The sequence below is a fragment of the Lampris incognitus genome, chromosome 5 (genome assembly GCF_029633865.1).
Source record: "Lampris incognitus isolate fLamInc1 chromosome 5, fLamInc1.hap2, whole genome shotgun sequence".
Lineage (NCBI taxonomy): Eukaryota > Metazoa > Chordata > Actinopteri > Lampriformes > Lampridae > Lampris > Lampris incognitus.
The window spans coordinates 26,151,346-26,179,211 of record NC_079215.1 but is presented as its reverse complement, the minus strand read 5'-3'; the positions used below and the strand labels follow the sequence as shown (position 1 = coordinate 26,179,211).

Genomic DNA, 27,866 nt, shown 5'->3' with positions numbered 1-27,866 from the left:
GAAATATGAGAAAGAAGGAATCTGATTTGAAACCTTAGAAAGGAAGAGGTAAACTTAGACTTGATAGACAGCCTGCAACATAACTCAGGAATTACGTTTTATTGAATTTTATTTCAGTATGTTGGAATAACTAGTTGCTGTGCCCTCACGGGGTACCGATGGAAACTATCAAATCCGCTGTGGCAACCCCTGGAAAACGGAACAATCCAAAAGAGGACGATGTTAGAATAACTAGTTTGATTGAGAAGAGATATATTTATTTATTTATTTTTTCATTTTTTTACAATTTTTTTTAAATAGTCTGGTCCACACTCCATTCCAGTTAGTGGCGGTAATGTGCCAAATTGTCGTTTGCCAACCGCCAATAACGCTGGAAAAAAAGAAGACGAAGAAGAACTGACATTTTATTCTTGCCTGCGCGATCTCTCTTGTACGGAAGCTGAGAGGGATCCAAATTGTTAACCTGGCTTGAATGCAATGCATATGCAATCTCTGTCACATACCAGCTAGCAATAGCCTGTTAATTGTTGTAACGTAAGCCAGCCACATAGGCTAGATCGGTTGTGATCATTACGTATTAACGCCGATCGGGTTGCATTTGTTTCGGTTACTGTTCTTTGCTCCGGTGGAACTGCACTACGGTTAATAAGATTACACATCTGGCAATCGGTGTGACCAGGTAAACGCTTTGGCGGTACTTTCAACGTGAAGTTAGCTTGCCATGCTAATGAAAGCTGCCGGGGCGGGTGACATGCGATTGCCGTGATTTGAATATTAATGTATACCTTCGTCTCGTTATCTATTGTGATTACCAATGCACTCCAACCTGACATTAACTTGGATCACGTTGGTCTGCTATCGGCGGTTGTTTGTATTATCGTTTAGACGCGACGCTAACCCTGTGCTAGCTGGGTAGCGGAATGTGTCAGACATTTGCGTTTTCTGTGTGAAGGCCGTGCGGGCCCGATGCAGTGAGACTGGATGTGCCGTGATTACTGTTTAGCACGACGAGCTGATCGAGACGCGTAAAACCAGAACGCCAGCTTTAGTGGTAACTGCGTAGCGTTAGCCTGGTTAATAGGTACAGTGCATTACATTTGAATTAGACCATTGTTGAGAAGCGTCTTCAAATTCTTGCACTGCCATAGTCGATTCTTAGTCAAAGGTTTACTGTAAGCAAGTAAGCGAAGCAGTTTACAAAGAAAATAAGCAGCTAGACTAGTCCGACTGTAGCTATAATTATTCAGTCAGTGGTTCCTTCGCTGTAATTTTGAGCTGGCTGTCAATGAAAATAGTATGGCTGTGCTTCAAGACCTGTTTATTGTGTGTGTGTGTGTGTGTGTGTGTGTGTGTGTGTGTGTGTGTGTGTGTGTGTGAGACTAGGATGGAGTGGCAGCCGGATGATCAAGGTCTGCAGCAGGTGCTTCAGCTATTGAAGGACTCCCAGTCCCCAGACACTGCAACACAAAGAGCCGTACAGGAAGTATCCTTAGCTTTGTGTGTGTACATACTGTACATGTGTTTGGAAAGGGAGGAGGTGTTGCTCAGTCCTCCAGCAACCAATGTGGGCCGTGCATGCATGTGTGTGTGCTTCATGTCCACAATATTACACAATGAGAACAGCTTTGGAATGTAGCCAAGCTCAGCATGTCTCAAACCGGCAGGAGTGTTGTGTGTAAAGAAAATGTATGAATACACAGTGCTTGTATGCAAGAACATTAATGTTGGAGTGGGATATTTTTTTGTTTGCCCATCGCTGGTTGAATTCCTTAATAGAACCTGCAGAAACTGGAACAGCTTAACCAGTTTCCAGACTTCAACAACTATCTTATCTTTGTCCTTACAAGCCTCAAATCTGCGGGTATGTATGTGTTAGAACCCAAATATACAAACAGTGCTGTTGAACTGCCATTTAGGGTGAATTCACACCAGAGAATAATTGGGCCAATTCATCCTTTTATTAGTAAATTCCAATAATAGGGGGCAGATCATGATCAAAAGCCTGGTTGGGACTGATCTGGTACAATTAGGTGTTCACAAATCCAAGCTAAACCACTCCAATAGATTCCTTGACTGTAATTTCCTCGAGATAATCTTAACACATCGCATCATTAACTGTATGATACTATCTTTGCCCAATCATCATATATAAACTTATTCACAATAGAGCAACAAAAGTTGTTCAGTCTAACATTGTGTGCGTGATGCTGAGTAAACTCTTAACAGGGTTAGACTGAAGATGTCACTCAGATGAGTGATGAAACGCATCTGTCAATAAACGTTGTATCCAGATGAACTGATTCAACCTTCTTTGATTTTCTTACCTGGATTGTTGAGCATACGTAAAGACATCTAAACAGGGTTAGCACTTTAAGTCTTACAATGTGCCTCTGCCTTTATTTCTTAATGATTGAAATGCACTCATCTGACTCTTCCCCTCCTCCCTCCCCAGTGCTCTAACTGTCCTGCCTTCCCTCCCTCAGATGAGCCCACTCGTTCTCTGAGTGGCCTTATACTGAAGAACAACGTGAAGGCTCACTACCAGAACTTTCCTGCCAACGTAGCTGAGTTCATCAAGCGAGAATGTCTCAACAACATTGGAGACCCCTCACCGCTCATCAGAGCTACAATTGGTTTGTATCATACATAGTATATATGAGAGAGAGAGATGGAGGGAACTAGAGAGCTGCAGATAGCTGCTTTTGTTAAGCTAGTATGACTCAATATATGTGGGTGGTGGAAGCTTTGAAGGTCATGGAGCAAAGGGAGAAACAAGGACTGTGTTTTTTTTTTTTATGACACTTTAAATTTGAGTGGTGATGGTCCATCAGCTATTCCATAGTTTTATGTTTGGATAACATTATGTGCACCTTTTTTTTCATTTTCTAGGTATCTTAATCACAACTATAGCATCTAAAGGAGAGCTACAAACCTGGCCTGAACTGTTGCCTCAGCTCTGTAACCTGCTGAACTCGGAAGATTATAATACCTGCGAGGTCAGATATGTCACATGCACATACACACGCATGCACAAACACACACACACATGCTTGTGTGATGACCAGTCTTGTCCTAAATTGTTGCCACTTTTCCATACACGTGCTGGCTTGGCTTGACTCGGTTTGACTCGGTGCGTCAGCCCAGCATGGCTGGGATTTGCATTTCCATTACCACATGGCTAACCACTTGAAGGTGTGTCTTTAACTGATGCGCTTGTCTTGAGTCGATGACGTTTAAAAGTAGCGCCCTCTTCGGCGCTGTTTATTATTTATTATGCACTGTGCAGTGGTTGTTGGTAGCCAGCTACTTACCATCATGGATTTTCCGGCTGTTTTTACCATAGGCGCTGATACCGTGGATGCTCCGAGCACCCACCAAAAAGGTTGAACACCCATGTGGAAGGCTGATTAAATGAATAAAATAAACGAACAAATAAAAACGACATCTTTTTAAAAAAAAAAAAAAACTTCATTACACACACGGCATAGTGTTAAGTTGTGAATGTGGCCAATGTGTATGTAAATACTGCTTGATGAACACCAAGGTATTGTATTCATTTAGGTTTTTTCTTTTGCTTAACTAGACGGTTGTACTATTATACACGTGAACGACGCAGTGTTATGTTGTGGCCAATGTGTATGTAAATACTAACCCCTCAAGACTGTGCTGATATGGTATAGCCTGTTATAATTTGTAGCGGAGCAGTGTCGCATTTCATTGCGGTTTGTGTCTACATCCGACAGACGACGGCAGCCTAGTAAACCTACATCACAGTAATCAGTAAAGCAAGCACAATAAGTGATTTTGTGACAAACCTCACATTGTTGGTATTTTAACTTGGGCACCCACAGGCAAAAACACAAGTTGGCGCCTATGGTTGTTACAGTTTTACTTGGCATCTGCCGTTTATTGCTTGAAAAATGGAGACGGAATGACAAAATGGAACTAGAAGAGTCACTGAACGTATGAAACCCATCTAACATTACTGCAACCCGCTTGGAGGGGGGTCTAGCACGCTTTGGCCTGACTCTGGAGATGGTCCATCTCTGGCGTGACTTGGTACCACTTAGTACATTTAAACTAGTAATGGAAACGCAAATCAATGCAGCATGGTTTCACTCAGCTCTACCAAAAGTGCCAATTGAAAAACACGATCTGCATTGACAGTGTCTTGTCTTCCAGCCCTGCTTCCCAATGTGTTTATATGTGTCTGTCGGTCCTTCCCTCAGGGATCTTTTGGAGCGCTGCAGAAGATCTGTGAAGATTCATCAGAACTGTTGGATAGTGATGCTTTGAATAGACCTCTCAACATAATGATCCCCAAATTCCTCCAGTTCTTTAAACACTGTAGCCCCAAGATCAGGTTAGTGAAATCCATCACACTGTTTTCCACTGACAATTTGTCTCTCCTTCACTGTCTGTATACCCCTATTTAAATCATCTTTCATGTTCCATCTGTTTGTCTCTCTCTCAGGTCTCACGCTATAGCGTGTGTGAACCAGTTTATCATTGGCCGAGCTCAGGCTCTGATGAATAACATTGACACCTTCATCGAGGTGAGAGATGACCTGTCGCACCCCCTTAAAGTGTGGTTGATTTGCACATCCTTGGTTGCCTCAGTTTGCACATCCATGGTCTACTTGGTTTATGCATGTTGGAGCCATGCCCCATCCTGACACCAGGGATCTCCTCTGTATAATCAGTGGTGTTCTGTTTGCTTTATACCTTCCCTTTCTTATTTCTCCTCTCCCTTGATTCTTCGTCCCTCGCTATTCCTTCCTTCAATCTCCATTGCATCCCTTCTTCTCTTGGTTGTCTTTTAACTCTACTCCTTTTTTTCCTGTCCCCGATTATCCAGAGTCTGTTTGCACTGGCTGGTGATGAGGACAGTGAAGTGCGGAAGAATGTGTGCAGGGCTCTGGTTATGCTGCTGGAGGTTCGAATTGACCGCCTCATCCCACATATGCACAGCATCATCCAGGTAAATACGGGGTGACTTTGACCTACCATTTTACCTTAGATAGCTATGCATATGACCTATTTTGTACAAACACCGAGTAGTCTGGTAAAAACAAAGTCTATTGGAATGCTGTTTATTTGGAATTAATTTTTAATTTGATAAACTCTAGTTTGGTATCTGGCCATGCTTTCTGACATCTTGATATCAACTTATGTGTTTTCCTTAATGAGATATTTTAATGTCTTTCCTGTAGAAACTGTTCTTCTGAGCTCTGGCAGTTTTGGGTAGAAACTTAATACAATTTTATGTGTTGTGAACATGTAATTAAACAGTGATTAATTACTGACAGGAAAGACATTATTTCAACAGGTAATGGGTTGATGAAACGCTGTCTAGAGATCTGGTGATACAAATATAGCCCAGGCCAATACTACCACTCATCTGGAACTGTAACCCAATATGTAACAACTTAACAAATACTGAGTATTTGCACATGTTGAAAAAACACAACAATAACAATAAACCACTAACGGCTATGGGTTACTTATTACTATTAATGTTGCAATGTGTCAAGTCAAACTGATGAAGATGATCAATGCGCAAGTCAACGAATGGTGCTGCACTCATGCTTACACTACATCTGAGTGGTGATCAATTTTACGCATCACTAATACCACTGACAGACAGACAAAGGTGTCGCTATGTTAGGCCACTGGCAGCTAAAAAGTGCCAAGTCACTGGCCCTACTCGTCTACAAATACATGCAAGCAGTGCGTAACATAGGTTTCACATTCATTTTAAAGTTAAAGGCTCACTTGCTCTTCACATCTTCCCTGGCACAGCTCTAAAATGAAGAGTAGGGATTACTCAGCGATAAATGTGCAACCACAATGCCTTCAACAGCAATACAAAGATGAGGTGAAGGTGTATTGCTGGTGTTTTAAACGAACAAAAAGTAATTTGCTGGAGAGAAGTCAGCAAGCAATTGTTGGCTATCTTGTCAACAATGATCCCCCACAAAAGCACACTCACACACATACATTGTCACTACACAAACATGCACACAATTATTCCATCTTTTCTTTCTTCCAACAGTACATGCTGCAGCGGACACAGGATCCAGATGAGAACGTGGCTCTGGAGGCCTGTGAATTCTGGTTGACCTTGGCAGAACAGCCCATCTGTAAAGAAGCTCTATCTGGCCACTTAGTTCAGTAAGTATGCTCTCGCAAATTCAAGCTTGCTGCAGTTCAAGGTTGTTGGACTCACTTCACCTGATGGCAGTCAGAGAGAAGTGCTCCAAGTATTTCCCACAGTCGTGGTTACAAATGTGCTCTTTTTTTCTCTCTTCAGACTCATTCCTATCCTGGTGAATGGGATGAAGTACTCAGAAATTGACATCATCCTCTTAAAGGTGAGCACTGTCCATCCATTCGGCACCCAGGGACTGTTCATCTCTGGAACAAACAGAACACCTGGTCCTATGCTTCTCGTTCTTCTTCCTCTTTATGTATTTTTATTGCCTCTTTTTATTTCCTGGATGTTTCCCTTTTGTTTGTTTGTTTTGTTTGTTTGTTTTTTTTTTAATTCAAGTTTATTCTTTTTGTTATTACTCTTACCGCTGCCACTCCGTTATCACCAGGGGGATGTGGAGGAGGATGAGACGGTCCCAGACAGCGAGCAGGACATCAAGCCACGGTTTCACAAGTCCCGCACCGTCACCCTGCAGCATGAAGGAGGAGAGGGAGAAGAAGGGGAGGACATAGATGAGGATGAGGACGATGATGACGACACGCTCTCTGACTGGAACCTACGTAGGTTACCCACAAGCGGCCTGAGCATCCCTCACTGTTTGCCTCAAGACTCGGCTCTGATGATCAAGTGCTCCATTTTAACTCCGCACAGGACATTATCATTTACACAAAAGCTTAATGCCTTCTTTACAGTCACCCTAACAGTCCACGTAGCTGATTATGTATTCTTTTTACGACATCTGATGGTCAGCTGTTTACCCCTCCTCCAGGGAAGTGTTCAGCGGCGGCACTGGACGTGTTGGCCAATGTTTTTCGTGACGACTTGCTCCCCCACCTCTTGCCCCTCCTCAAAGGCCTGCTATTCCATCCTGACTGGGTCATCAAGGAGTCTGGCATTCTTGTGCTCGGAGCTATTGCTGAGGGTGAGACTGATCAGGCTGACTGGCCTTCCATGAATACACTTCATGTAATAATTTAAAACCCGCTATGTCTGTTTTACATGCCTTGTCTGTTTTCTGCAGTACATTCAGAACCCTTTTTTCTCTTCTTTTTTTTAACTTTCCAGGTTTTACTTTCCAGAGCAGCAAACGTTAAGTGACCCGTAGTTAGCTCACCCTAAGACCATTGGGAGGGGGAAAAGAATTGTTTTTTTTTTAAAATATTGAATGAATGAATAGGTAATTTTCTTGGTAAATCAGATGTAACACTTTGATCTGATTTCTAACAATTATATACAAATCAAGAGGTTGAACTTTTTTAAACTCCTGAGACTTAAGCGGCAGTCATACCTAATTTTCCCACTGAAGACAGACAACTGAGTATGTGAAATTCTTCTTGGATTGTATGTATGAACATTTTTAACTTTCTTTTCCTTCCTCTGTTCAGGTTGTATGCAGGGCATGGTGCCCTACCTGCCTGAGCTCATCCCCCACCTCATTCAGTGTCTGTGTGACAAGAAGGCCTTGGTGCGCTCCATCGCCTGCTGGACCCTCAGCCGCTATGCTCATTGGGTTGTTGGCCAACCCCCCGACGCTCACCTCAAACCCCTCATGACTGAGCTGCTCAAACGCATCCTAGATGGCAACAAGAGGGTGCAGGAGGCAGCCTGCAGGTAAGGCTCTGTGGTGTTTATTACTGCGGGTGTGGTTTTTGCACATGCCTGTTCTTGTACATGGATGTGTGTGAATGTGCATTTGTATTTTACTTGACACGACATCCCTCATACCCCTATCCCATACCCATCCCACCCCTATCCCACCTATAAATGTGCACCAATACCACGTGTTATTTTTTTTCTCTCCACATCCCTTCTCATTCATTACATGTCTCCTCATCACTTTCCTCAGTGCGTTTGCCACGCTGGAGGAAGAGGCATGTACTGAGCTGGTGCCCTACCTGAGCTTCATCCTGGACACGCTGGTATTTGCCTTTGGGAAATACCAGCACAAGAACCTGCTCATCCTCTATGACGCCATTGGAACCCTAGCAGACTCAGTGGGACACCACCTCAACCAGCCTGTGAGTGTAGCACGCTCACATGTTAATACAGATTGTACAGTTTTTTTTTGTTTTTTTTTTTTAAATTTCAGAACTTTTTATTTAATGTTTGTCTCAAAAATGCAGACAAGTCTCAATTGTCTCAACATTTTTCCTTTTTTTATTTTAAAACATGCATATAAACATGTATATGGCAAACACAGCAGCCAAAAACATACACACATGCAAAAACAAATTGTGTAGCAAAAGAACCCCCCCGCCCAAAAAGACAAACAAAAAAAAAGAAAGAAAGTCTTCTTGGTAAATTGCAACATAGTAAGTACTGTTCGTGCTACAGATTAGTCTTGAGTAATCAAAGGAGCAAATTACAAGGAAAAATAATAACCAACAGCCAGCTTCACTGAAATACACTCTTGAACTGCAGTGGTCGAATACGGGTTGCCAAAATGTTAAAAATTTAGCCGTAGACCCATGTAGTATGTATTTGATCTTTTCTGATTTACTAAAATGAAGAACATCTCTGATGTTCCTCATGGGATGGAGGAGTGGATGACTTCCACCGAAGTAATATCAGTCTTCTAGCCAATAGGGTCAAGAATTTTACGGGAAGCCAATGGAGGGATGCAAGAATAGGGGTAATATGGGACCTACGGCTAGTTCTAGTTAGTAGTCTAGCAGCTGCATTCTGAGCCAACTGTAGACAATTTGAAGTAGCTTGGTTGAGGCCAGAGTAGAGGGAGTTACAGTAATCTAGATGGGAGAAAATGAAAGTGTGAATTAATTTTTCGATATCCTTAAAAGACAAAATATTTCTGATTTTTGCAATATTTCGTAGCTGAAGAAAACAGGATTGGACAAGCTTAGTAACATGGTGATCGAAAGACATTCTGGTCAAAAATAACACTGTGGAAATTGCAGGAAAGTAGAGACGGACAATTTCTCTCACTGACTATGTGAACGCGTGTGTCATTTATTCTTCCGTACAAAATAACCATCTCAACAACATGGCGCTGCTCCAACCATCCTAGTCCTTGCTCCGCCCTCTTAATCCGGAAACCCTTTCTTAAAGGGCTCGTGTCTACCAATTATGCTGAATTGTGCCGATATAGTCCGCTACATACGTCCCCCCAGAATTCACCATAATAAAAAAAAGTCAACATGGAGGGGGACGGATGGCCCGGCCGCAACGGCTTTGCCGAACAGGTGCGGAGGCCAGGGTGCCTACAGGAGGGGCTTTAAGGACCCTGCGGGCGGCATGGGGGTAGAGGGACCTTAGGGGCCTTGTTGGGGGGTGGGGGCAGGGTAGGAGGACACCCCTGCCTCGCGGGCTGGGCAAGTCCAACAGGTCGGTCCAAGTCCAGGTGTGCTGGTTTGAGGCAATCTACTGAAATGCACTCTGGCTTGTTGCCGAGTTCCACGACAAATTGCTTGTTTCCGGTCTCCAGGACGCGGAACGGCCCGTCGTAGGGAAGCTGTAGGGGTTCACGGTGGGCGTTGTGGCAGATGAAAACATATTCTGCCGACTGCAGACTTGCGGGGATGCGAGACTGTGGGAGGCCATGTTGCGAAGCGCAAAAGCTCTGGCGTTCTCCAGGAGCGTGGTCCGTTGACAGGCTGCAGACCAGGGACCTGTGGTGTTGGGGATGAAATCCCTTGGGACCCGCAGCGGCTGTCAGTAAACCAGTTCAGCGGATGAGGACTGGAGGTCCTCCTTAGGGGCGGTCCTGAGGCCCAGCATGACCCATGGGAGCCTGTCGACCCCGCTGCTATCCTTGAGGCTGGGCCGAAGAGCGGCCTTCATACAGCAATGAAACTGCTCGCACAACCCATTGGCCATTGGTTAGTACGCGGTGGAGCTTCACCCCTACGCTCTCTGGGACTGCGTTCCAGAGCTCAGACACAAACTGTGAGCCCAGATCCGAGGAGAGGTCAGATGGGGTGCCGAACCCGCCCTAACTGCGTAGTCCGAAGCGTCTGTAGTACTGGCGTTCGGAGCCTTGGGTGACAGGTGCGCCAGCATTGTTACATCAGCCAGAGCAGCCTTAGTGTCCACAAACGCCTTGTTCCTCTCCGCAGACCAGTCCACAGTGTCTTTGGTGGCCTTGCCTCTTGGGACTTGACTGTGAGCAGCTGCGGTAAGTTCACGATGGTGTCCACCTTTGACGGGAGAGGTACCGCCCTGTCGTTAGTGACTTGGTGTCTGAGGAAGTCGATGGTTGTCAGCCCAAACTGGCACTTGGCTGGATTGACAATCAGCCCGTGCTGGCTGAGCCGCTCAAAAAGAGTCCAGAGGTGGGACAGGTGTTCCGGTTTGGAAGTGCTGGTGATGAGGATGTCATCTAGATAGATGAAAACAAAAGTAGCCCCGAATCCATGAGGTACTGGAATGTCTGCGCGGCATTCTTGAGGCTGAATGGCATACGCAGGAACTTGAACAGTCCAAATGGGGTGATCACTGCCGTTCTGGGGACATCCAGTGGGTGGACGGGCACCTGATGGTATCCACGGATGAGGTCCACTTTGGAAAAGATGACTTTTCCAGCCAGGTGGGTGGAAAAATCCTGGATGTGTGGGACTGGGTAGTGGTCCGGTGTCGTTGTATTGTTGAGTCGCTGGTAATCACTGCACGGGCCCCACCTGCCGCCAGGCTTCGGGAGGATGTAGAGGGGTGAAGCCCACGGGCTGTTGGAGTGGCGAATGATGCCAAGATGCTCCATATTCTTGGGTTGAGGCGCTGAGCCCGAGCATAGACTGATGGGCCAGTAGTGGCGATGTGGTGCTCCACTCCATGCTTGGCGTTGGAAGACGAGAAGGTGGGCTGCGTGAGGACCGGAAACTCAGGAAGAAGCTGGAGAAAATCGTCTGTGGCGGAGAGCATGCTAGATAGTCTGATGGAGTCCGCTCCGCTGAGAGTACACACATATGAGCAGAAAGTGACCACATTGATCAAGCAGCGGTTTTTGACATTTACCAGCAGCACATAGGAAATCCGCACCGAGGAGGGGGACGGCAAATTTCGCCGTGACAAAGTCCCAACTGAACCACTGTTCTCCGAAACACAGCTTCATGTACCTAGTGCCATAAGAGCAGATGGGGCTGCCGTTAGCGGCTTCCACGGGGGGGCATATCCGCAGGACGGGCCGGCTACTCACGATGCGGGCAGGAAGCTCCTCTGCGCACCCGTATCGCTCAGGGACCGCCATCCAGAAATGGATCTTTGATGAAAAGCAGCCTGCCAGTTTGGCCGATGCACATGGCCACTATTGAGCGCCGGCCCCGGCGTTTCCCGCCACAGTTGGCCTTGGGTCCAAACTTTGCATGTTAAAAACGCTGGCTTTGATGCTGCCACTGTTGAGGCTCTGTTGCTGCGGCGGCGACTGTTGTCTCCAGGCAGTGATGAAAATATTTGGGCAGGAAAATAACGCAGCCGCACAATGCTGTTGACCAGCCAGGAAAAATTTATCAGCCTCCTCGGCTAGAGCACATCAGTCAGTGATGGTGATGTTGGCTAAAGCAGCTCGTACCTGAGAAGGCAGCTGTTGCAGCAACAGTTGGATGAAGAGGAAGTCGGGCTTGTGCTCTCCCAGGAGATCCAGCATCCTGTTCATAAGTTCAGACGGCTTATTGTCACCGAGGCCTTGTAGAGAGAAGAGCCGGCTTGCCCACTCAGCGTAAGAAAGTTCAAAAGTTTTCAACAGGTGAGCCTTGAGTGTCTCATATTTATCCTGCTGCGGAGGATTTTTGAGGAGGCTCACCACTCTGGTTGCTGTTGAACTGTTGAGAGCGGACACCACTTAATGGTATTTTGTGGCATCTGCGATGATTTCCCGCAGTGCGACCTGCACTTCTGTCTGGGAAAACCAAGCCAAGGCTGACAACTCCCAGAACTCTGGCAGCTTTAGCGAAACCACATTAGTCTTCATGTTCATAAAGATTTGTCTCTGGAAACGTCCAGCAGACAACCGCCGGGGTCACCAATGTGGAAATTGCAGGAAAGTAGAGACGGACAATTTCTCTCATTGGCTACACGAACGTGTGTGTTATTTATTCTTCTGTACAAAATCACCATCTCGGTAACATGGCGCTGCTCCAACCATCCTAGTCCTCGCTCCGCCCTCTCAACCTGGAAACCCTTTCTTAAAGGGCCCGTGTCTACCAATTATGGTGAATTGTGCCCATATAGTCCGCTACCGTACCAAGATTTTTAGTAGTAGGTTTGATGTTTGAATGAAGTGGACCAATAAACTGATCAACTGCAGTGGCAAAGTTCTCAGGACCAATTAAGATAAATTCAGTTTTGTCGGGGTTTAGATGGAGGAAATTAAGGGACACCCAGTCTTTGGTGGCAGCTAAGCAATCATGGAGGGAGGCTAAATAAATGAGCATCTAACATTCGAAAAAGCATGTCTATCTTTAATGAAGCCTGTCTGGTCAAGGGAAATTACAGATGGCAAGACCGTTTCCAAATGTGTAGCCAGTAGCTTAGCTAGTATTTTATAGTCCACGTTCAGTAATTAAATTTGGCAGTAGGATCTGCATGAAAGGAGGTCCTTATTCTTTTTTAGTATTAATGAAATGGAGGCCTGTGACAAGGATCGAGGGAGAGGGGGGGTGTCCAATGAATAGTTGAATATATTAATCAGGAGAGGGGCTAGCTTAACCATAAACTTCCTGTAAAACTCGACTGGAAACCCATCTGGTCCGGGGCACTTGGAGCATTGCATTGTATCCGCTGCTCGTGAAATCTCCTCAGTTGTTATGGCTTGCTCTAGTTGAAGCTTGGAAGCTGCACCAATGGTCAGTCAATCGACAGTAAGAGTGCTGAAAACTGAGGGGTCAGCTGACTGTTCGGAAGTATAGAAAGAGGCATAGAAGCCCCTAAATTGATGATTAATTATTTGAGGGTCAGTTGTTACCCCCATGGAAGTTTGAATTTGATGATTTGAGGATGTCTGGCGAAGTTGGTGGGAAAGTAATTTACTAGTCTTATCCCCATACTCAGTGAGTATGTTGTAATTTGACTTGCAGGTCATCAACTTGCAGTTGACAAGTTATCAAATTCTGCTTGTAAAGAAAGGTGATCCTTGTACACCATCGGGAAGGTGAAGTTGCATGTATATTATCCAACTGTAATATCCGAGTCATAAGCTCCAATTGGACAGTCTCTTTTTTTCCTCTGTTTCATATCAAAACTAGTATATGACATAATTTGGCCCCTAATGTAGGCCTTAAAGGTCTCCCAAAGAAGAGATGGTGAGACGCCCGTTGTCTCATTCGTGGCTCTAAAAAAGATCAATTTGAGTGGTCAGAATTGAGACAAATTTGTCATCAGACAACAAGCGTGAGTTAAAACGCCAGTGTGCGCGGGACAAACGCCAGGGTGCACGGGACTCGGGTCCTCCGCCTACAGCTAAATCTAAAGTCAGAAGGCATGGTCTGATATGACTATAGAATTGTGAGAACATGAACGAACAGAAGGTACAAGTCTGTTGTTGAGGAAAAAGTAGGTTTACTGGAGGACCAATCTAAATGACCCAACCAACAGTTGAACCCCTCTCCCCAAGGACAAGGTGTGAGGACATATCTGGAAACTTAGGGGGAAAAAATGCAAAAAAAAAGTTATTGTCATCCCAATTTGGTGCCTATATGTTGGCAAGAATGAACTTAGTATTTATAGAATCTTCCAGTGATGATAATATATCTACTGTTGACATCTGAGATGACATGATGACATTGGAGGAAACAAAAGGTACAGATTTGTGTATTAGAATAGCAGCGCCTCTAGCTTTGCTTTGGAAAGCAGAGTGATATAACTGGCCAACTCAGCCCTTCCGCAACCAAGAGTGAGCCGATCCGTGAGTGTTTTGCAAGAATGCAACCTGAGCTCCCAAATGCTGGAGATGATGGAGCATCCTACAATGCTTTATTGTTTGGTTTAGACCTTTACAGTTCCAGCTACAAAGATTAAGTGTATTCCCAGCTGACTGCCCTTTTAGTTAGGTTTTTGGGTCATAATTTGAAAACAGAAAAAGTGAATATAGCACTTTACCATTAGAAGACTAAACGTAACATACTACATGACAAAGAACAAGAAGAAGTGAACTAATGAACTCTCTCCAACCTGCTGAAGTATCTTCCGAAACAAGATGCACACACCCCCTCATACAAGCTCCTAAGTACTTCCTAAGAAACATAGAAGATCTAGTAGCCTATTAAAGCTCCTACCAAGCCGAGTTAGTGACAATTATATAGTAGTAAATAAAAAGCTCCAGCGACCCTGAGAGCAGAATAAGCAGTTTGGATAATGGATGGATGAAAAAGTACAGCCTACCAATATAGGCAAGTTAAATAAGGTGTGTTAAACCAAAAACACAGGCAGCATGACAGCTTGTGGCCTACAGTGTTTCTCATAAAAACCAAGTGGGAAAAAAAAGATAATAAATAAACCTCCTCTTCAAACATACATAGAAGGCGATAGACCAGATATTATTGGAAAGAACCGAATACATCCTATCTGGGAATTGTATTGGGAAGGTTCAGTTAACATAGGTTTAAGGATATTATTGAAAAAATTTAATATATCCTATCTGAAAATTTTATTGAAAAGTTTCATTTAACATAGGTTTATGAATATTGGTTGTCAAAGGATATTTTGGTTAGAGGTTAGGTGTTAGCACCGTTGATCCCGTCACTCTGGGTTGGAAGGGGTGGCCCTCCTCAAGTCTCTGTTAACAAAGTCAACCGCAGCAGCTGGATCAATGAACTTGTGGAGAGCTCCGCTTGGTAGAGTGATCCTAAGTTCAGCCAGGTAGAAGAGGCCAAATTTAACACCTGGGCAGGAGTGCAGTAGGCGTTTAGCATTTCTAAAAAACTCTTTGAGTGTTTCTTGGCCATGGATGGGGCAAAGTCAGGGAAGACGGATAGTCTCCTGCCTTGGTGCAGGAGAGGGGCAGCTTCCCTCGCCCGGCGCATGATCTGTTCTTTGACATGAAAACAGTGAACTCTGATGATAAAAGGTCGTGGTGGGCCTCCATGCTTGGGTTTCTATCGAAGGGATCTGTGGGCGCAGTCCAAGAGGGATGTTCACCTGTGGTGAACGTGTCCAGGTTAAGTGGTGCGCCCTGGTCGTTACAACCCCCACCCCCCCTTGGTGGGTTGTTTTGCAAGGTTGATGGCTTCAGCAAGGTCGGGGCGCCGCTGAGGCCTGCCTCCATAAGGTCTCTTTCAGGCTGGGTCTTGGAAATATCTTTCTTATATAGATTATACAGTGTTTTAATGGGGAAATTTAATTGGCTTGTGTTAAATTTTTGACTGTTGTGTTAGCTTCAACCACAGGAGGAAAACAAAAAAAAAATTAATAAATCACAAATATCTATTTCTTTCTGTGAGGACTTTGCACTAATGTTGTCGTGGTGGATGTTTTAACGTTCATATTAAATTTACTTTATTCATGCCACATATTAGTATAACACATATCATCACCAATGTACTCAACAGCACTTGGTAGCCTTTCCAGAGATAAGGCAGTGAAGTGCCATCGTTAGTCTAGCGAGAATTCTTCAATCTCAAGAACTATGCTGAAGCTCATATCCACCCTCAACATGTCCGAAAGCTTTTAGCTTTAATCCCCAGATCAGAAATTGCTGTTTTGTAGCTGAGCCGTAAATGAAATTCCATTTGGGTAAAAATTGTTGCTGAGTTTTAAGGGTGGCAGTACAAGAAGGCAGAAATCAAACACGCATTCATTCCAGCTCTTTATTTAACTCTCATTGTGTTTCCATGTGCATGCATATTTTGCAGGAGTACATTCAGAAGCTGATGCCTCCTTTAATTGCGAAGTGGAATGAGCTCAAGGACGAGGACAAGGACCTATTCCCCCTACTAGAGTGCCTGTCCTCTGTGGCCACAGCCCTCCAGAGCGGCTTCCTGCCCTACTGCGAGCCTGTCTACCAGCGCTGTGTCACCCTAGTTCAGAAGACACTGGCTCAGGCCATGGTAAGCTGCACACGCTAGCGTACTCACTCGCGCACAATTTGGTTTTCTTTGTTTTAAATGAGTGCCAGCTAGAGTACCACTCATTTCTATCGCCCGCATCTCCAAGCGTTTTTTTTTTTTTTTTTGGTGGCGTTCCCCTTTCTTTCATTCATACATTACTATGTAAAATATATCTCGGGCAAACTTATTTCGTTTTGAAGTCTTTTGTGAATAAATTTTGACTTCATTCTCTCACCCTCCCCTTATCATCTTTTTCTCTTTTTCTTTCTATTTTTTCTCCTTCATCCACCAGATGTATAGCCAGCAGCCAGACCAGTATGAGGCCCCAGACAAGGATTTCATGATTGTGGCTCTGGATCTGTTGAGTGGTCTGGCTGAGGGACTGGGTGGTCATGTGGACACACTGGTGGCTCGCAGCAACATCATGACTCTCCTCTTCCAGTGCATGCAGGTGAGGAGAACTGTTTGTGTTGGTATGGATGTGTTGTGGTGCGTTGGGTTGATACAGATGGTAATTGGTAGTGAGTGATGCACAAGGGAAATGTAATGTACTTTGAGTCTTTGGAATATCGTGTGTGTGTGTGTGTGTGTGTGTGTTGTGTGCATTGTGTGCAGCCATCTTTCCAAATGTCAAAGTGGCACCTGGTAACTTTTTGTATTTGGGCATTGTCTTTTATATCAACTGTCACAAAAAAAGACCAGGTGGCTTTATAGTCCGCTTCTTTTTAAGCATATTTATTTACAAGCTGTAGCTACGATGAATATTAGGTAAGAGGAGGATCTATGTTCACAGATGAGGTAAAATCCAATGTCTTTACTAATGTACTGTAAACCAGTCCATATATTTCCCAGGCGGTTTTGTGCCTGGTGGCAGACAAAATGCAAAGTGGGGAAAGTAACAAAAATCGCCATTCAGATCAGTCACCTAGAAGTTGTGTTTTTTTTTTTTTGTCTCCCACAGCCATCACACTATGTGGCCAAAATGAATTTAATGATAAGGAATGAAATTAAGATAAGAAATTTAATGATAAGGAATTTACCTGGTCCCACGTTAAAAAAAAGAGGAATCAGTTACTTCCTCCTCCCTCTTGGCTTTTTTTTATTACATGGCTCTGTTGAACTCTTCCGATTGCTCAGTTAAAGTATTCTGCGGTGGGTTATTTCTGAATAACAGACTGTATGTCAAGACTGTTGTCAAGCTGTGGCCTCATCATTGTTCCTGTTTCGGTCCAAATTAATGTGCTTCATGAAGCCTTTGTAAGCTAATTTTAGCCGTTCAAATATACAGAAAGAAGTCCGGAAGCTTGTGGGCCAATAAAATAATTTTGAATGGTTATTTTCCATCAATTTACTGACTTCTTTCACAAGGTAAAGCCATGTAATAAGTGGGATAATCCAGTTGGAGGCGGTCCTCTATCGAAAAATAATGACCAACACAGGCAAAACCCTGCCGATGCGAATTATCTCTTTCTCAAACAATCTCTGTGCACAACATATTAAATATTAAATAGAAAAGAGTTGCCTTTGGAGAAATTTTAAGATTTGTCTTTGTGGCGGCTTATAAGAGTGGATCGGGCATCCTGGTTTTTCAACCAGCAAAGCAAACAACATATTGACTGGTTGCATTGTCCTGGGATTTGGATTCAGCCCACTGTCTTTGGTGGATGTTTTTCCTTCTCTCCCCTATTTTTCCTGTCCAATAAAGACAGAAATTACAACAAAGACAACCTTTCCCTCCACAAGTGAGCGCAAACACTCTTTTTGTCATATTCTGGGGGTTATTTGTTTGTTTTGGTGTTTCCGTTAATCTTGATTCTTTGCTCATTTCTAACCTGCTTGGAAATATCTTTGGAAATCCAGCGTGTGTAACCCTGTTTTTCTTTCTCCGCAGGATACTATGCCAGAAGTAAGGCAGAGCTCATTTGCTCTTCTCGGTGACCTGACTAAGGCCTGCTTCCCTCATGTCAAACCCTGCATTGGTAATTGATCAATGGTCCCTCACATGCTTATCTTCTGCTATCAACTTTTTAAAAATTTGACATGATGACTACATTGGTTTTGTCTTGTTTGTTTGTCTTTGTTTTTCCAGCTGAGTTCATGCCAATCCTGGGCACAAATCTGAACCCAGAGTTTATATCTGTGTGCAACAATGCAACCTGGGCCATAGGAGAGATCTGCATGCAGATGGGTAAGTTGCTATGAATCCTCTTGTTCTGATGTTTCCTCAGCTAGATATCATTGTACTACTTTCTATGAATCCACTGTTTATAAAACACCTTTAGTGTACTTATGTGTTATGGCATCTAAATTGCCCTTTAGAGCTTTAAAAATGGTTGTGAGCCACTCTGTAAGGCTTTGTAATTATGTGATTGTAAAGGCTTACTGACAAATGCTACAAAATGTTATAACCCACCTGTTAGAAAACCTGTCTTAAATACATCTGAAATTAATGAGGTGTTATGAGCACATGATTTTTGCACACTGATCTTTGTTAGTACCTTTCATAGCACATAAACATGGTCCTCGTACATTATAAGTACGCTCATTGCTGTATATAAACATGGGCCTCATAGAAAGTGTTCCCACTATCATTTGTTATCTAACTCAACTTTCTCTGTCCCATTTAACAACTACTCTACCCTCCTCCCTGTCTCTCAGGAGTGGAGATGCAGCCATATGTAGCAATGGTTCTCAACCAACTGGTCGAGATCATTAACCGACCCAATACCCCCAAGACCCTGCTCGAGAACACTGGTATGCTGACTTTCTCACACATTTTTTTTTTAAAGGAAGACAGACATTTTTGTCCCATTTACTCATTTTTCATTCGATATACACTGCTCAAAAAAATAAAGGGAACACCTAAAAACACAATATAGACCTCGATGAATGAAATATTTCAGCTGAAAATCTTTATTTATTAGACAGAGGAATGTGTTTAGAGCAAAATAACCTAAGAATGATCAATGGAAATCAAAATCATTAGCCCATTAAGGTCTGGATTCAGAATCATACTCAAAATCAAAGTGGAAAATGAGAACATAGGCTGATCCAACTTCTGTGGAAATTCTTCAAGACGATTCAAAATGAGGCTCAGTAGTGTGTGTGGCCTCCACGTGCCTGTATGCACTCCCTACAACGTCTGGGCATGCTCCTGATGAGACGACGGATGGTCTCCTGAGGGATCTCCTCCCAGACCTGGATCAGGGAATCGGTCAACTCCTGGACAGTCTGTGGTGCGACATCGCGTTGGCGGATGGTACGAGACATGATGTCCCAGAGGTGCTCGATTGGATTCAGGTCTGGGGAACGTGCAGGCCAGTCCATAGCATCAATGCCCTCGACATACAGGAACTGCTGACACACTCTGGCCACATGAGGACGAGCATTGTCATGCATGAGCAGGAACCCAGGGCCCACTGCACCAGCATATGGTCTGACAATGGGTCTGAGGATCTCATCCCGGTACCTAATGGCAGTCATGGTACCTCTGGCTAGCACGTAGAGGTCTGTGCGGCCCTCCAAGGATATGCCTCCCCAGACCATCACTGACCCACCGCCAAACCGGTCATGCTGGAGGATGTTGCAGGCAGCAGAACGTTCTCCACAGCGTCTCCAGACTCTCTCACGTCTGTCACATGTGTTCAGTGTGAACCTGCTCTCATCTGTGAAGAGCACAGGGCGCCAATGGCGAATCTGCCAACCAAGATGTTCTCTGGCAAAGGTCAATCGGGCTGCATGGTGTTGGGCTGTGAGCACAGGCCCCAATTGTGGACGTCGGGCCCTCATACCATCCTCATGCATTCTGTTTCTCACTGTTTGAGCAGAAACCTGCACATTAGTGGCCTGTTGAAGGTCGTTTTGTAGGGCTCCGGCAGTGCTCCTCCTGTTCCTCCTTGCACAAAGGACCAGATAGCGGTCCTGCTGCGGGGTTGTTGTCCTCCTGCGGCCCCCTCCACGTCTCCTGGTGTACTGGCCTGTCTCCTGGTACCTCCTCCATGCTCTGGACACTGTGCTGGGAGACACATCAAATCTTCTTGCCACAGCATGCATTGATGTGCCATCCTGGATGAGCTGCACTACCTGAGCAACTTCTATAGGTTGCAGATACCGCCTCATGCCACCTCTAGTGGTGAGGGCACTAGCAAAATGAAAAACTAACCAAAGATAGGCCAGAAAAGATGAGGACAGGCAAATGGTCTGTGGCCACCACCTGCAAATCCATTCCTTTTATAGGGGTTGTCTTGCAAATTGTCTAATTTCCACCAGGTGGAAATTAGACAATTTACCAACAGGTGAAATTGATTCACAAATCAGTGTTGCTTCCTAACTGGACAGGTTGATATCTCAAAAGTGTGATTGACTTGGAGCTACATTGCATTGCTTATGTGTTCCCTTTATTTTTTTGAGCAGTGTAGATAATGGAAAATCGGAGCAGGTTGCAGTTAAAGAGGATCACAGTATATTAGCGGGTTCACAAGGGGAGATTGGGAGCCAGCTCCTCTAGGGCAGTGTTTCTCAACCGGGGGTCCGCAGACCCCTAGTGGTCCGTGGTGTAATTGCAAGGGGTCCGTGAAAATAAAATATCTTTAAAAAAAAGATCCTATGACATTTATAGAAATAGGATTATTTTACTCAAATGTGACTGAGACCTTTATCTACCTAAACTATAAAGGGTAACAGGACTTTTTTCTCTAATTACATCTGTTTCACAAGTGTAATTTATTGTATTTTAATAAGAGATCTCACTCCCGTTTGCATTGTTAAAAGTTACTGCATAAAAATTCTGTTGTTACATATATCTGAAAGTTACTGAATACATATTCTGTTTTGTTACATATATCTGAAAGTTACTGCATAAGAATTCTGTTTTGCTAACTATATCTAAGTTACAACTGAAAGCTCTTATTTTTGCCCCAAAGAGTGAATAAATACTATAATGCAATTTAAAATGCAGTTTCTACTGTTTCTACAAATTGCAACCCCCCTCTCCCAAGATCAGGTGGAGGGGTCCTCAGGGTAGATCAAAAATACGCAGGGGGTCCAGGACCCCAAAAAAGTTGAGAACCACTGCTTTAGGGAGTGTGTATGTATTTGTGTGTGTGTCACGTGATCCTGTCTGCACACAGTTTTAGCAGCATCCTTGACTCCTTTTCCCTCTGTCTACCCACAGCCATCACCATCGGTCGACTGGGCTATGTGTGTCCTCAGGAAGTCGCTCCGATGCTGCCGCAGTTTATCAGACCTTGGTGAGTTTCTACCCACCCCCCAAGCGTGTTAACTTAATCTTATTTCATCACTTTTGTTTTCATGGCACAATTTGGGTTGAATTTAGTCAACAAAAAGTCACTGTTCTATACAAGTATACAATGACAAGTGGCGCGTGCATAAAGTCACATGTTCTTTAACTTATCCGTTGCTCAGTAATGTAGTCATACTATTTTTTAGTGGCATTTTGAGTATTGGGTGGTGTATCTCTACATCTTCACACTGGGATCTTTGCCATGGAAGTACATGGGTTGTGTAATAACGTGAGTGAGGAGCAAAATGCAAAGGTCCACTCAAAGTGAAAAGATATTTTAAATTGGTAAGGGATGAGATCATGTAGGAGTCTCCATGGACTATGATGTTCGTGGATGACATTGTGATCTGTAGCGAGAGTAGGGTGCAGGTTGAGGAGACCCCTGGAGAAGCGGAGGTATGCACTTGAGAGAAGAGGAATGAAAGTCAGTAGGAGCAAGATGGAATACATATGCGTGAATGAGAGGGAGGACCATGGCATGGTGAGGATGCAAGGAGTAGAGATAATGAAGGCGTATGAGTTTAAATACTTGGGGTCAACTGTTCAAAGTAATGGGGAGTGCGGAAGAGATGTGAAGAAGAGCGCAGGCAGGGTGGAGTGGGTGGAGAAGAATGTCAGGAGTGATTTGCGACAGAAGGGTACCAGCAAGAGTTAAAGGGAAGGTTTACAGACCAGCTATGTTATATGGTTTGGAAAGTGGCACTGATGAAAAGCTAGGAGGCGGAGCTGGAGGTGGCAGAATTGAAGATGCTAAGATTTTCATTGGGAGTGATGAAGGAGGACAGGATTAGGAACGAGTATATTAGAGGGACAGCTCAGGTTGGATGGTATGGAGTTAAAGCAAGAGAGGCAAGATTGAGATGGTTTGGACATGTGCGGAGGAGAGATACTGGGTATATTGGGAGAAGGATGGTGAAAATGGAGCTGCCAGGGAAGAGGAAAAGAGGAAGGCCAAAGAGGAGGTGTATGGATGTGGGGAGGGAGGACATGCAGGTGCCAGGGGTGACAGAGGAAGATGCACAGGACAGGAAGAGATGGAAATGGAGGATCCGCTGTGGCAACCCCTAACGGGAGTAGCCAAAAGTAGTAGTAGTAGTAGTAGGTAGGGGACACTATCAACTTAGCTAGTTCCTGCTTTCTTTGTAATTGGACACCACAGGTGCACATCTCTGCGAAACATCCGAGACAATGAGGAGAAAGACTCGGCCTTCCGTGGAATTTGCATGATGATTGGAGTGAACCCCAGTGGTGTGGTGCAGGTGAGAGACTTGTTTTCATGTGTGAAGTCTGACATTTTAAAGCATTGAAACAAGCAGCGGCTCATTGACTCACTAAGGCAGCACTTCGGCAGGACTTTTGGCAGAGATTGGACCTATTTGCTTTTCTAAACACGAGGCCAGCCTGCTGCCCTAAGACTCATTTCAATATATCATGCCGAACCCCCGATATCTGTGATTTGGTAATCGAGGATGTTTTTATGTGGGGGGGGTTGGAAATTAGAGAGGCGATGGAATCCTGCAGAAATGTGAAACGTACTACACATATCCTGGCCTTGTACTTCAAAGTGTTCTGTAGTGTTGTTGCTAAACAGTCGGTATAAGCGTTGACCCCCAATCAATGTCAGAAGAGTCTGGAGGATCTGGATTGTCAAACACCTTCAAGGGTTCATTCTGCATGGAGGAAGCACAGGAGATCTTGGTCTAGAAATGAAAGCCGCCACCTCATTCTGAGGATCTGCCTGCCGGAGGATTGCCAGACCAGCATGCTATAAAAAAAAAAGTTTAAGAAATACCTGGTGGTCCAGTGTCCCTTTGGCCTCCAGGAAGCCAACTTCCTGGACCACCTTCCGTCAGCTGGCTGGAGATGACAAACATGATGTCTTCAAACAGACAGGCTCTGGAGACTTCAGCCTCTAAAACTACAGATAAATCAAATCAAATCAAATCAATTTTATTTGTATAGCCCAATATCACAAATTACAAATTTGCCTCAGTGGGCTTAACAGCAACACAACATCCTGTCCTTAGACCCTCTCATCAGATAAGGAAAAACTCCCTAAAAAACCCCTTTAACAGGGAGAAAAAATAGGAAGAAACCTCAGGGAGAGCAACAGAGGAGGGATCTCTCTCCCAAGACGGACAGCGTGCAATGGATGTTGTGTTCACGCAATTTACATAATACAACATTGAAAGAGGATAACAGAATTATAATGGACATAAAATTTATGAAGAGCATGATGCACATGTTGCCAAGCAGTGTCCATGTGCCAACGGAGCAGTCCAGGACCCAAGCCACGCGACCAGCGTCATCATGTAATAAGAAAAACTTAGGTGAGGAGTGGAAGGGCAGGCAGTATCCAAATGGCGGCCACCATCACCACGGAGACCTGGGAGGAGAACCGACTGCACATGCATGCAAGAGAGACTCACATGACACCATTCAAACACAGAAAAAGAGAAAGGAGAAGACATCATTCAGGGAGAGAGAAAAGACATGTTAGAGAAGAGAACAGTTTGCAATAGTCATTAGCCATAATCAATTAAGTCATAAATTCGTCATAATCTAAACTCGATAAACTCGTCGGCAGAAGAGTGGTTGGTAAATTCATTGAGACAGAAAACCAACCCGCCATCCAGTACAGGTTGTGAAGCACTCAACTTAAAGGCAACTAATTGTAAACTAAGGCAAAAAGATGAGTTTTAAGTTTGGATTTAAAGGACTCAACAGACTCCGATTGTCTGATGGCAGCAGGCAGTTTATTCCACAAAAATGGAGCCCGATAGGAAAAGGCCCTGCCACCAGCTGACTTCTTTTTAACTTTGGGTGCACACAGGAGCCCTGTATTTTGAGAACGAAGTGCTCGAGATGGCATGTAAGGTTTAAGGAGATCAGACAGGTAGGATGGAACAAGCCCATTTAGGATTTTATAAGTCAGCAGAAGCACCTTGTATTCTGATCTAACATGGATAGGAAGCCAATGAAGGGAGGCAAGAATTGGTGTAATATGGTCAAATTTCCTAGTTTTAGGTAGGATTCTAGCAGCAGCATTCTGAACCATCTGAAGACTTTTAGTACTAGAATGGGGCAGACCTGAGAACAGAACATTACAGTAATCAAGTCTGGATGAAACAAATGCATGTATTAGAATCTCTGCGTCAGCCATGGAGAGAAAAGACCGAATTTTAGATATGTTACGTAAATGAAAAAAGGCAGTCTTGGTGATTTCTTTAATGTGCTTATCAAAGGAAAGGCTGGGATCAAACGTAACACCAAGATTTTTGGCTGCCACACTTTGTGAAACCACAGAGTTGTCGATTGTTATCGTTACTTGATCAAATTGGTGTCTGTGTCTAGCAGGGCCAATGACTAGCATCTCGGTTTTATCTGGATTTAAAAGCAGAAAGTTAAGTGACATCCAGTTTTTCACGGTAGCCAAGCAGACCTCTAAATTAGTGATTTCAGTATGATCATCAGCCCTTATAGGCACATACAGCTGAGTATCATCAGCAAAGCAATGGAAATTTATTCCGTAACTGCGTATAATTTGGCCAAGAGGTGTAATGTAAAGAGAGAAAAGTAGAGGGCCAAGTACTGAGCCCTGTGGCAAACCATGTTTAATGTCAGAAAATGTTGATATAATATTATTATAGCAGACACAATGTGTTCTTCCAGATAAGTAGGACTTAAGCCAAGAGAGAGCTAAGCCAGAGACACCAAAATTACTGACGCCAGAGATACTGACACCAGAGAATATCTGTATAGCTATCAGGTCCACAGGAGCAGGAAGTTCAGCCTGTACATCTAACTGAAGGCAGGAGAGGAGTGTCTTCATCCTCTACAGCAAAACAACATTACATCTGCCTCTTCCTCACCCTGTTCACTCTCGATGTAATGAAAAGGAAGAGGTGAATGTCGAACATGCTATACAATGGAGTATGCATAACTGAACCCCTAACCCCTTAATCAATCAAACTCAGTTTATATGATACATCTGTGTAGTTATGTACATTAGTTCAGAAATCCAGTGCAGTTCTCTTTTGAAGCTGGATTAGGCAACTGTTTTTCAGTGTCATTTGGGAAAATTTTCATGTCCCTCTTACAGTTATGAGTTATTCAAATGATCCAAGAGAAAGTCAAGCCTCTGTGTATAACCCTGCATCTGTATTCAGGATCTCAAACTCTCACATGAGCATGCCTTATAGGTTGAGGCTTTACTGCTCTCTATGACAGGGCAGTCCTACTCCCTGTCATTCATTCACGTGCACAGCCTTTCTGTTGGTTGTCTTGTCGTCACTATGGATCTTGTAGAGGTGGATAGACTAATTAGCGTTCATCTTAATAAATACTTTACCTTTAAGTACAAAAGTGTTTCACAACATCAATGTTGGGGTAAATAAGAGATTCAGTTTAAAACATGTTTTTTACATGCATAGATAAACAATGAAAATACGAGTTTGGTCAGTTACAACAGCCAAACATGCATGATGCATGTGTGTGAAGCTGGTATGGGGGGGGGGTTGGAGAGGGAAGGAGGAAGCAGAGCGAGGGGGAACTGGATTCTTTGGGGAGTTTATGCCAAAATTACTCACTTCTCTGAAGTTGCCTTTCCCAGCTTTAATTAGATTAATATATATTTTAAAATGTTCAGGTATCTATAGATACCTGGAAAATATACATAGAACAGCAAAGATGTTTAGAATATTCATGTACAACATACAAGATATTATACGAACCAGGGTTCATAATCACGATATACATTTATGTATACTTAATACACAGTGGCCCAGTGGTTAGCGCTGTCGCCTCACAGCAAGAAGGTCCTGGGTTCGAACCCCGGGGTTGTCCAACCTTGGGGGTCATCCCAGGTTGTCCTCTGTGTGGAGTTTGCATGTTCTCCCCGTGTCTGCAGTGGGTTTTCTCCGGGTGCTCGGTTTCCCCTACCATCAAAAGAAACATTCATGTTGGGGTTTATACTCCTGTCTGTGCCCCTGACCAAGGCGATGGAAAGAAGAACTGGAGTTGGTCCCCGGACACAGTATGAAGGCAGCAGCCCACTGCTCCTAGCTACGCAGATCACAGCTAGGATGGGTTAATTTGCAGTAACGGAATTTCCCCAAGGAGATTCATAAAGGAAACTTAATCAGCAGCCAAGATACTGTGGATGGATTTTTATGCCCTGCTTCAACTTTCAACTTGAATGTATCATTAAGTCTTTGCACTGGGAACAAATGATTTTATGAATTACATCTGTAACATTTCCACCTGAAGCAAATGCACAGAAATTTCCCCCCTATTTTTATTGTTTTTGTTTACATTCTTATTTTGCATTGCAAGCAACTAGGGCATTTCTGATTCTGATTCTAACTGATGAGCTGTTGAATGAATATTTTAATTGAAGTTTTAAAAAGCACTTTATTCTTTTCATGAGTGTAATCCAATACATAGTAACTGGAAATTGGTTAAAAAAATGTAATGGCAGCGGAATATTGCTGACACTGATCATTCACAATTTCACAATTCTAAAAATTTGTCGCACAATTTTGACCCCCCCCCCTTTTTAAACCCCTGGGAGGGTTTTGCTTATGGTCTGGAGTGTGTATTACTGTGTGTATATGTCATAAAGAACAAAAATCTATGTCTTCTGCCTGTCCCATATGCCCAGGACTTCATCTTCTTCTGTGATGCAGTGGCTTCCTGGGTGAACCCCAAGGATGACCTGAGAGACATGTTTTACAAAGTGAGTGACTCACAGGACGAAGGCCCCATGGTGCAAGGGGCATGTCATGTGTGGCCCGACTTCAGGAATAAAAATGGAATTTACAGTAACTTGATAAATAATTATTTGGACTATTAAAATGTTCTTAATTTAATTTTCTAAGTTTTGTCACTATTAATACAGCTGCCTTACCTTTTTTTTACCTACCCTGCCCAGATCTTGCATGGTTTTAAGGAGCAGGTTGGGGAAGAGAACTGGCAGCAGTTCTCGGAGCAGTTTCCTCCACTGCTAAAGGAGAGACTGGCAGCCTGCTACGGCGTTTAGAGCCTCTACATCCATCCCAAAGGTACTTTAAACACCAGCATCACTACACAGCCAACTGTCATACACATAAGTGGTTGCTTTTTTTTTTCAGACCAAAACATTCTGCCTGCTTCACTTAGAGGTTAAATCTTTGCCATCTGTTCTCTTTTGTCTTTTGCTCCCCTTCTCCTTTTCCTTTAGGTGAGCCAGCATGAGTAGGGTGAATGGGAAACTCATCCATCTGTGTTATTGCACTGCCCTGATCTGGGTGGGGGGAGAGGGACGCAATTGGCATCTCCCCCTGACGGACGGCCCCCACGCCCTATGTGTTTGTCCATA

The 27,866-nt window shown here is 44.0% G+C and overlaps 1 protein-coding gene across 1 annotated transcript; it reads left to right on the top strand.

The window, feature by feature from the left end:
• Nucleotides 1-496: 496 nt before the first annotated feature.
• Nucleotides 497-27,866, top strand: tnpo2b (transportin 2b). The gene is made up of 24 exons (XM_056279548.1): nucleotides 497-679; nucleotides 1,384-1,483; nucleotides 1,786-1,861; nucleotides 2,484-2,633; nucleotides 2,890-2,996; nucleotides 4,230-4,363; nucleotides 4,475-4,556; nucleotides 4,859-4,981; nucleotides 6,056-6,174; nucleotides 6,314-6,374; nucleotides 6,603-6,774; nucleotides 6,984-7,136; nucleotides 7,600-7,825; nucleotides 8,061-8,232; nucleotides 16,012-16,206; nucleotides 16,499-16,657; nucleotides 18,098-18,185; nucleotides 18,296-18,394; nucleotides 18,865-18,960; nucleotides 21,380-21,455; nucleotides 22,668-22,767; nucleotides 27,171-27,245; nucleotides 27,441-27,570; nucleotides 27,729-27,866. Exons 2-23 carry the CDS (start codon nucleotides 1,385-1,387, stop codon nucleotides 27,546-27,548), a joined length of 2,670 nt encoding a protein of 889 aa, XP_056135523.1. The 5' UTR covers nucleotides 497-679; nucleotide 1,384; the 3' UTR covers nucleotides 27,549-27,570; nucleotides 27,729-27,866.